The sequence below is a fragment of the Pelodiscus sinensis genome, chromosome 4, assembly GCF_052426305.1.
Source record: "Pelodiscus sinensis isolate ZL-2025 chromosome 4, ASM5242630v1, whole genome shotgun sequence".
Classification (NCBI taxonomy): Eukaryota; Metazoa; Chordata; order Testudines; family Trionychidae; genus Pelodiscus; species Pelodiscus sinensis.
Genome location: NC_143055.1, coordinates 22404315 through 22415778, shown reverse-complemented (window position 1 = coordinate 22415778; position 11464 = coordinate 22404315). Strand labels below are relative to the sequence as shown.

General features: G+C 42.3%; 1 protein-coding gene across 10 annotated transcripts in view; it reads right to left on the bottom strand.

The window, feature by feature from the left end:
* Positions 1 to 11464, bottom strand: part of ABLIM2 (actin binding LIM protein family member 2) — a 222069-nt gene that overhangs the window by 29115 nt on the left and 181490 nt on the right. For all 10 annotated transcript variants that reach the window (XR_012904395.2, XM_075930800.2, XM_075930803.2 and 7 more), the window contains 2 exons: positions 5262 to 5311; positions 2792 to 2939 (listed from right to left, as the gene is read on the bottom strand). Coding sequence is in view for 9 of the 10 variants with exons in the window: in XM_075930800.2 (XP_075786915.2) it covers positions 2792 to 2939; positions 5262 to 5311 (198 nt within the window). In the remaining variant the exon portion in view is untranslated. The remainder of the gene's footprint in view (positions 1 to 2791; positions 2940 to 5261; positions 5312 to 11464) is intronic.

Below are 11464 nucleotides of genomic sequence, written 5' to 3'. Positions count from 1 at the left end.
TAAAAGGAAAAAAAGATGAATGCACTACCCATGGAACTCATTACCACAAGATCTCACTGTGGTTAGAAACTTGACAGAATGCCAGAAAGGTAAAGATATTTATATGAATAAGGTGAACATTCACAGGTATAGTACATAGGATCCATTTAAAAATAAGTTATAAACTAAATACTGATTTGTGGGACTATATAATTGTCCATTATGGAGGATTCTTTCTTCTGAAGAAAGTGGTATTGGCCTCTATTAGTGACAAGACAATGAATTCTGTGGATCATTTATCTGATCCAACATGGCAAACTCTATGTTCCTACTCAAAGAACTAAGTGCACTATTTATTATTATTGTTTGTATTGCAGTAGTTCCTAGAGATCCCAATCAGGAATCAAGACCACATTGCGTTAGGCACTGAACATATAAACGATAAAGTTGCTGTCCCTGTCCTGGCCTATCAAACGGATTGAGAAGAACTCTGCTGGGGAGACAGATTTTTCTGACCTATCTGTCCTGCCAAGCAGTGACACTGAGTAGACGGCTGACATGGCTTAGTTTTATCTGAAAATATTATTACTTTACTGCATATATGAAAGAACAGGTTAAACAATGTGAGTAATGAACAGGTGCAAAATCCTATATAGCCTCTCTCCGACTTATGAACCGGTTATGGACCAAGCAATTGGTCATAACTCTGTTCTTCATAAGTCGGACCCGCTGAGTTATACGTGACCGCTCTGTTCGTAAGTACGGATCGCGTTCATAACTTGGGTTCTGCCATTTATGACAGTTTTGGTCGTAACTGCGAATGGTCGTAAGTCGATGGCTCGCAACTCGGGGACCAGCTGTATTCAAATGATTTAGGAACATAGAGATTGCAATGTCAGAAGGCTCAAAGGTTCATATCATGCAATTTCCAAATTCTAATGATGGTCTCTTCCTGTTTGTTAAAATTCCCACCATGCTCCTGGTTAAAGATGGAATATGCTTTGCAGTAAAGGAAACATTTTAGAATTACCAACCTTTTTTTTTTTTTTTTAACATCTAACAGTTTGGGAGTTTTATATCCTAAACTTTAATGAGGACAAACATTCATTTCAGGATGAACATGAATTTTGTGTGTAAAAATCAGAGAAGTGAAGTACAGGCGACATCTTGTGGCCATTTGGAAAATTTCCAGGGGTGAAATCCTTGCTTAATTAAAGTCAACAGGAAAACATCCTTTGACTTCTATGGGGACAGCATTTCACTGAGAATCTATCTAGCTCTTTTTTGCACATTGTTAAAGTTCTCGCCTTCACTGAATCCTCTGGCAAGGAGTTCCACAGGTTGACGGTGCGGTGAGTGAAGAAAAACTTCCTTTTGTTTGTTTTAAACCTGCTGCCTATTAATTTCATTTGGTGATGCCCTCTCCCCCATTTGTTCTTTTATTGTGGGAATGAGTAAATAACTTTTCCTTCTTCACTTTTTCCATACCAGTCATGATTGTATAGACCTCTATCACATCCTCCCTTAATCTCCTCTTTTCTAAGCTGAAAAGTCTAAGTCTTTTTAATCTCTCTTCATATGGGACCCGTTCCAAACTCCTAATCATTTTTGTTTCCCTTTTCTGAGTTCAGCATCTTAATGCCTAGTTTTTTCTTTAACTTGACAAGCTGATGCTTGAAATGGTATCCATGAATAAAACCTCTCGCTGTAAGAGAGTTCAGGGGGCATTCAAGGCCTAAGACTTTTTGTCACTAAGCCCACAGTATTAATACCAGACAAAAAAAAAAAAAAGGAACTAGGGTGGAGCAATTGTTATTATGATGTCTAGTTACCACAGAGTTTAACTGTGGCTTTGCTACAAGACCTCTGTGAGGGGCAGGGCCTTGGCACACTGCTCCAGAAGCTGACCTGAAACCAGACTGTGGTTCAGCGAGTCACTTGCAGTCTCCTCTTGCTTTATGGGGTAAGTGATCTGTGCTGGGCCTAAACCTGATACACATTACTTTCCTTGTTGCACCAACTACACAGCCTGAACCAGCTGTGTGGTTCTAAGGTTTTCTTCACTCCTCATCAACATGTGAGAGGGAGAATGGTTTAGCAATGATCAGTGAGGCACTCAGTAGCCTACAAATACTTGAATGGTGTAAACACTAAAGAAGGAAAAGAATTATTAAGGACAGCATGGGGAACAAAACTAGGAGTAACTGAATAAAATTTAGGAATGGAATAAAAGAGCTTGAATACCATGAAAAAACTGTTCAAAGCCTGAACTAACTGTCTGTTAAATGACCTTCTATGACAAGTGGTGGAAACCTTGCTGGTAGGCTGAAAACTACACTGCGCAAAAAAATCAGAAAATGTTAACATAAGGAACAACATGCACCAGCAGGGAGGTGACCATATAACTCACGGGGTCTTTTCTATCTCTGAATTCATGGTCCTGAAGTACCTATCTGCATCTTTAGGCAAGGCTGTTTAAATGTATTTTCATCTAAAGTTACTGTTTGATCATTCATGTACTAAAAGAAAAAATTAAGTTCCTTTATTCCTGATGGCTACATCCCTGTACTCCCCCCACCATCCTGTCAAGTTAAATGAAGAGAATGTGGAGAAATACTTTCAGTACTGACACTAGTGGGAGCAGCATTTCAAAATAAAGATCAGTTGGCTATTCCAGTTTACAAATATGGAGAGTTTGGGTGGAGGCCCAAGACAAAGAATGAAATTGTACAAAGAAGCCTATGGCATGGCTGTCTCCTCAGTCAAACCACGATGCCACGTCCATGACTTACTGTGTAAAGTAAATACTTACTTGAATATACAGTGGGTGTAGTCTCTTGCATTTGTCGGAGCTGTTCTCTGTCAGTTCCAGGACTGTGCGACAGTGACTGAGTATCCAAATCTGGAGAATTAGTTCTGGTGTCCATCTCCCCCTTCAGAATCAGCCAACTGGTCTTTAGCTGAATAAAACAAAACTGAACCTTAACCTTTGGATTTATTCTTGAAAATTCACTCACATGGGAATTCTCTCTGATCAGTTTTTATTTATAAGTAATTTTGAACCAATTGTCCACAGATGTGGAAGACAGATCACAAGCATTGTCACATGAGACTGTGTTAGAAGTTCTAGTATCAGATACTTAACATCCAGCTGGCTGAGCATAGGTTTCCTGTTAATTACGCTGTTACTCTGTCCTGGTATCAGTTCATGTGCATTTTTAAAAATTAAACTATGAATGCCTACGAATGAATTGCCTGACCAATCTGATTAGCTTCTATGATGAGGTAACTGGCTCTGTTGACATGGGGAAGTCGGTGTACGTGATATATCTTGACTTTAGCAAAGCTTTAGATACCATCTCCCACAATATTCTTGCCAGCAAGTTAAGGAAGTATAGATTGGATAAATGGACTGTAAGGTGGATAGAAAGGTGGCTAGACTGTCAGGCCCAACAGCTAGTGATCAACGGCTTGATGTCAGATAGGCGGTTGGTTTCAAGTGGAGTGCCCCAAGGATCAGTTTTACTCAACTGGTTTTAAGGCTGGTTTTACTCAACATCTTCATTAATGACCTGGATGAGGGTTGGATTGCACCCTCAGCAAGTTTGCGGATGACACTAAGCTAGGGGGAGAGGTAGATATGCTGCAGGGTAGGGATAGGGTCCAGAGTGACCTAGACAGATTAGAGGATTGGGCCAAAAGAAATCTGATGAGGTTCAACAAGGACAAGTGCAGAGTCCTGCACTTGGGACAGAAGAATCCCAAGCATTGTTACAGGCTGGAGACTGACTGGCTAAGTAGCAGTTCAGCAGAAAAGTACCTGGGGATTACAGTGGATGAGAAGCTGGATACGAGTCAACAGTGTGCCCTTGTAGCCAAGAAGACGAATAGAATATTAGGTTGCATTAGGAAGAGCTATTGCCAGCAGATCTAGAGAAATGATTATTCCCCTTTATTCAGCTCTGGTGAGGCCATATCTGGGTACGTCTAGATTACATGCCTCTGCTGACAGAGACATGTAAAATAGGCTACCGGACATAGTCAATGAAGTGGGGATTTAAATATCCTTTGCTTCATTAAAATAAAAATGGCCGCTGCGCTGTGTCGGTTCAGCTAATCGTCAGCACAGCGCACGAGTCAAGATGAGGATCGGTCGACAACGGAAGCCTTTGTCGACTGCTGCTGTAAACCTTGTTTCACGAGGCATAAGGGAGCAGTTGACAAAGGCTTCCCTTGTTGACCGATCCGCATCTTGATTCGCGTGCTGTGCCAATGATCAGCTGAACCGGCACAGCGTGGCAGCCATGTTTATTTTAATGAAGCCGGGGATATTTAAACCCCCGCTTCATTGACTATGACGGGTAGCCTATTTTACATGACTCTGTCGGCAGAGGCATGTAATCTAGAAGTACTCCTGGAGTATTGCATCCAGTTCTGGGCCCCCCACTACAGAAAGGATGTGGACACATTGGACAGGGTCCAGCGGAAGGCAACCAAAATGATTCGGGGGATGGATCACATGACCTATGAGGAGCAGCTGAGGGATTTGGGCTTATTTAGTCTGCAGAAGAGAAGGGTGAGGGGGATTTGATAGCAGCCTTCAACTTCCCGAAGGGAGGTTCCAACAAGGATGGAGAGAGACTGTTCTCAGTAGTGACGGATGGCAGAACAAGGCGCAATGGTCTTAAGTTACAGTGAGGGAGGTGTAGGACTATTTCACTAGGAGGGTTGTGAGGCACTGGAATGGGTTACCTAGGGAGGTGGTGGAATCTCCAACCCTAGAGATTTTGAAGTCTCAGCTTGACTAAGCCCTGACTGGGATGATTTAGTTGGGACTGGTCCTGCTTCGGACAGGGGGCTGGACTCGATGACCTCCTGAGGTCTCTTCCAGCCCTAGGATTCTATGATACTAGTGAATCAATGTCTCTTTATTACTCTGTCTCATTTTAAAACAAACACATTGAATTAAAAACCCAATTTTGACCTAGAAGATGTCTAGAATAAGAAAATGCATGCACTTATTACATTATTTCAATGCCCCTTACTTCTTTTGCCTCCCCTACTTGTTCCATCACTGGTAAAATTTAGACTGTAAGCACTTTGTGGGAGGTTCAATATCTTTCTGCATCTTCTGTGATGGACCAAACATACATTTGCTGCTATTAAATAACTAGAATTATGAGCAATAGAAATAACATGTAAAAATAATAAAAAAGATTTAAAAATGGCATTTTTGAGAAACACTAACACATTGCATGCTTCTCGTGCATTCTGGTGATTACCTTCCTATTGTCCTGATCAAAACTTCCATCCTCCCCCTCTGATCTTCTTACTGTTAGAATATAAAATTCATTGTAAGAGTTAAAACAGTATCATGTATTTTTTTCCATTTTGACTGTAACCATATTGCAGGTTTCTAAAAAGAATAAAATAACCCATACACAAAGGGATATGAGAAGCTGGAAGTGTACTGCTATGACATCAACTCATTTTGAAATGATCATTAAGAAACTATTAAAATGATATAATGCTGTAAATACACAGTTTAAGATAAAGTCTAATACAGTATTCCAATGTATCATTTTTAGGGAAGATGCTACTTTCTGGGGCTAGACTGGAGGGAATTTTAGGCATGGCTACACTAGAGTTTAAAATGGCGTCACTGTACTGCTGTAATCTCTCTAGTGTAGTTGTTCAATGTTGATGAGAGAAAAATCTCCTGTAGGTTTAGCTAATCCAACCCCCATGCCTACCAACATGACACACACTGTCCACAATGGCACTTAGGTCCATGTAATTTATGTTGCTCAGGGGGTGATTTATTCACCCTCTTGAGTGAGATAAATAATGCCAATGTTAGAAACAGATTGTGACTCAGCCTAATATAGCTGCCCAGGGGAGCAGGCCACTTTTTTCCTGTATTGCCTCATGTTAATGCCCCCCACATGGCAGTTTGGGTATAGCAGGTTTTACACTCCAGTCCCTCATTCCTCTCTCCCAGCAGGTAGGCAGGGAGGATACAGAAAATGGATCCACTAGCTCAAAAGGTCAGCCAGTAAAGCTAAACCACTGAAGGAGGGCTAAGGGGCAGGGAGTAAGCTATTTACTCCTCCCCTCCACAAAAGGGCTGCATTTCACCATCAGGAGCAGAGTCACATTCGGAGTCACAATTCCTCCCCCTGGCTCTTCAAGGACAGTGCTACACTGTCACCAGGCAGAGACAAAATTCTCAGTCTAGCTCTTCATGATCAGCATCATGGCATTAGGAAGAGCAGAGTCTCTATAATGGCTGTGATTACCAAAACCACTGCAGAAAAAGACAACCAAGGTGCAGCCTGTATTTTCTCAATGTATCAATTTGCTAAAGAATTATCTGTTGAAAACTTTCTGCATTGAGTTACCATGTCTGCAGTTAAAAAAAAAATCTTGTCATTAGAATTTTCCCATGTTCTTCTCTTTCCCTGCGTTTCTGGCTATTTGGGCTACATCTACACTGCAATGCTATTTCGGGATACCATAGTATCCCGAAATAACTATCCCATGACTTAACAGCTAGACCATTATTTTGGGCTCATTATTCTGACGTCCCTCTAAATCTCATTCCACAAGGAGTAAGGGAAGTTTTGGAATAGCATGTTATTTCGAAATTTGGTGCTGTGTAGACAGTGCCAAATTATGAAATAAGCTATTTTGAAATAAGATCGAAAGAAGATACACAATTTGTATAGCTCAAATTGTGTATCTTATTTCGAACTATAGTGCAGTGTAGACATAGCCTTTGTTTCCTTTATTTCCAGCCAGACTGATCTGCACTCCAAAAATAATTTCACGACCTGCAGACTTTGCAGACATAAACACACCAAACTGCATATAACAATTTGCCAAAGTTTGAATCCATGAGACTGATCATTTTAGAACACTGATAGATGCACCTTTTTAAAGCTGTCTTAATGGTCACAGCAGGGTTGCAACATGTCTGCAGATACTCCATATGTGTTCTGCCTTAACTGAGCAGACAGCATCTGCCATAGCATTCAGGTCCCACATCTCTGCATCCCCCAAAACTCCCCACATAAAGCTAAATTTTAAACCTAAATTTTTATTTCCATGTAGGGGAGTGAAACTCCTACCTCCAAAAGCTGGAAATGGTGAACATTATATTGCCCCATGTAAGCAGCAGAGGGCAAGTGAAAAATAACTCTGGAAAGATAGCTCTTGTGATGTCCACCTTGCACACCGAGCTGCTAGCTGCTGCTCTGGCTTCTGTAAGAGGTATGGACTGGCCACCACGCTTCCATCTCAGAGATACACACCAGATGTGCTTCACTATAAGTTATTTTACTGTACTACATGGCACCTCTGAGGTTAGCACCCATAAGGTATGCCACTCAGAGAATTGCCTAGTGGCTGAAGAGTATACTGAAATTTAGTTTTCATTACAACATCCCCTTCGTGGACATTGTTTACTAAGCTTTTTGTCCAGATTAATGCTGTGTGAAATGCTAATAACAGAAAACACAAGGAACTGAATCTTACAGTATATTTCTAAGCAAATGCCTCACACAATTCAACCTGAACCTTGAAAACAGTGGTCAAAATATTCAAACACAGGGCCTACTGCTGCTTTGAATGTCAGTGGGCAGACCCCTGCATTTGCTGGGAGTACAGAGTCAATGGGGCAAAGCATAAATGCCAGGGTCTGCCCATGCAGCATTCCTTGAATTTTAGGCACTTAAATCTATAGAGGCACCTACCTCACAGTGATCTGACTTGCAGAGGTGGTGAGTACTGGCTCCTGTGAGACTCAGCCCCTCTGAAAATCAGGCCCTTTTTACAAGGGCATATAACTGTGGACTCCAGGAGCCCAAGTTCAACCATTTGAGCTCTTTGCTTGGATCAGTGCTAAACCCCATGAAGGTCAAATTCTTATAAAGAGGTTTAATACTGAACCAAATATTTTGAAAATACTAAGATACTAACAAGAGAATAACAATACCATCCTCCACCCAAATTCACAGCCTGAAATCATGCATGTGACATTTTTCCACCACATTTTTATTCTGAATTTGGGAGGGTATAAAAGAAACACAGAGACTACAGCAAATCAACTGGGCACTGCGATAACTGAGAACTTTTAAAGTCAAATGTTTTGGAAGAGATGCTTGCCATTTTGTGTTAGAGAACATTTTTGTGCTTGTTTGTTTTAACACGGTTTCTTCAACAAAAGAATATTCTCTGGCTCCAACTTCTGAATGTCCTAATTCAATACCCAGTTAGCTTAGGAAGCTGAATCATCAGTTACTAATGTGTTCCTTTTTTAGCAAGAAAAAAAAAAGATTTACACAACTGCTGCTGAGAGCTCCTCCAGAACAAAAGGTTGTTCCCATTGGTCTCTACATAGAAATGGATACTTCATCACTCTGTTTTTGTTTTCATTTAGAATAAATTAGGAGGTGCACTCTATAGAAACCCAGCCAGCCTCTATTTTCCACACTCCCTTTCTGAACCTTGTTTATATATAAAACAAAGATCAAAATACATCTCCTCAGGGTATCACAGACATGTCTGACTGACCTGCATATTAACAAATAGGACCTCTCACAGCAATGTATATCAGGAATAATTTGCTTAAGTCACCAATACCACATTCTATAGGCCTCTCTCCTCTGATTCCACTGGGGAATACTAAAAGAAACTCCACCATCTATCCAAGAAACTTCCTGCTACAGCTTGAGATCAAATCTGCACAAAAACACTCCCAGGTCCTGACCAGGAGTATTCTATCTGCTACCCATAAACCTGGAAATCCTGGACATCCCATCATATCAGGCAACAGGATTATCCAACTATGCTGATTCTCTTCTCAGACCCTATGCTATCAGTACTTCTAGCTATCTTCAAGACACCAATGACTTCCTGAGGAAACTACAGAGCATCAGTAATCTTCCTGAAAATACCATCCTGGCCATCATGGATGTAGAAGCTCTCCACACCAACATTCCACTTCAGGATGGACTAGAAGCTGTCAGGAACATTATCCTTGATGATGCCAGAGCACACCTGGTGGCTGAACACTGTGACTTTCACCTCACTCACAACTATTTCCAATTTGGGGACAATTTATATCTTCAAGTCAGAAGCACTGCTATGGATACCCACATGGTCCCACAATATGCCAACATTTTTATGGCTGACCTTGAACAATGTTTCCTCAGCTGCCATCGCCTGCTACTCCTCCTCTATTATGCTACGTTGATGACATCTTTATCATATGGACCCATGGGGAGGATACCCTTGAGGAATTCCACAGGAATTTCAACAATTTCCACCCTACTATCAAAGTCAGCCTAGACCAGTCCACACAAGAGATCCACTTCCTGGACACTACAGTACTAATAAATTATGGTCACGTAAACACCACCGTATACCAGAAACCTAATGCCTAGGCTTATTGATTATCTTGTCGACTACATGCATTCCCTCCCCTTGCTGTTTCTGTATCAAAGGCAGCAAGGCAGGAGGGAGAGTGAGAGCCAATGCCTGGGGGAGCTGGCTTAAAAGCCAGCTCCTCATGAGCACCAGATCTGTCTGCTTGCCCCCTCTGCACTGCTGCCTCAGCAGCCGGCTCCCCCCAGCACCAGCTCTGCAGTGCCACCTGCTCCCCTCCCATGCTACTGTCTATTAGAGGCAGCAACTCAGGGGTGGAGGAGGAGCAGGAGAGGCTGCCGTGAAGCAGCCTTTGTGTGTGGTGGGCCTGAGCTCCCCGCAAACAGAGGCTTCTCCACAGCAGCCCCTGTCCATGGGGGTGGGGGGAAGTCTGAGCGCCCCACAGACAGGGGATGCTGCAATGGAGAAGCCTCTGTCCGTGGGCAGCTCAGACTCCCCGCTGACAGGGGCTGCTGCCACCCCGCACTGCTGCCTCAGCATCGGAGGCAGCAGCCTGGGGTAGCAAGCAGCCTGTCTGCGTGGGAAGTTGTTTTTTAAACCATATCCTCTTGTGCACCGGCTCCCATGTGCTACAGAGGCAGCAGCATGGAGTGGCAGAGGGCTTCCTGGGAGTGAGGCCAGAGTGCACCAGCTGCCAGCCCTGCCTCCAGGGACTATAGAAAAGTTGTGTAACTGCTAAGATTTCATGCGGTTACATGGCTATTCAATTACCCAATACCTAACATCCCTATTACCTAAATGTCTCTAGCTTCCATCTAGGACAAATTACACGATCCACTGTTTACAGCCAAGCCCTAAAATACAACCAGATCTGTTCCAAGCCCACAGACAGAGACAAATACCTACAAGATCTTTATCAAGCATTTTTAAAACTTAAATATCCACCTGGGGAAGTAAGGAAACAGACTGACAGAGCCAGAAAAGTACCCAGAAGTCACCTATTTCAAGACAGTCCCAAGAAGGAAAATAACATAACACCACCTACAGTTCCCAGCTTACATCCCTCCAGTGCATTATTGACAAGCTACAGTGTACCCTGGAAAGCCATTTCTCACTCTCATAGGTCTTGGGAGATAGGCCAATCATTGCCTACATACAGTCTCCCAATTGTAAACAAATACCAGAAGCCACATGATTCACTCATCCAGGAACCTACCCCTGCAACAAACCCTGTTGCCAACTCTGTCCACACATCTATACAAGCGACAATATCACAGAACTTAACCACATAAGGCACATGAGGGGTTCATACAACTGCACATCCTCTAATGTAATATATGCTATTAGGTGCCAGCTGCCCCTCTGCCATGTGTACTGGCCAAACAGGACAGCCTCTGCGACAAAGCATAAACGGGTACAAATCAGACATCAGGAATGGTCACACATACAAACCTGTAAGGGCACATTTTAACCTCCCTGGACATTCAGTAGTTGATTTAAAAGAAATTTTATCATCCAATCGCAGAGGGAGACTGCTGAACTGGAATTCATTTACAAGCTGTACACTATTAACTTGGGCTTGAATAAAGAAAGATATTAACTCATTAATGTACTACAAAGGCAATTTCCATCATCTTTGATACTGACATTTATACATCAAAAACTATGAATGGGACACATCCCGTCTGACTCAATTAGCTTCATTAATACTGGTCCTACAATTGATAAGTTGTTATATATACTTTTGTTATTATATACACCCTGGATCCATAATTTCCATTCCAGCTCATCTAATGAAGTGAGTTTTACCCATGAAAGCTCATGATATATTTATCAGAGGGATAGCTGAGTTAGTCTGTAACTCAGTGGGAATAGGTCAATGGAGGGATGATAGGAGTTACTATAGAGAACTTTCTGGGTGTCTGGCTGATGAGTCTTGCCCACATGCTCAGGGTTTAGCTGATCACCATATTGGGGTTGGGAAGGAATTTTCCTCCGGGGTAGATTGGCAGAGGCCCTGGAGGTTTTTCACCTTCCTCTGTAGCATGGGGTACAGATCACAGCTAGATGATTCTCTGCATCTTGGGGTCTTCAAAGT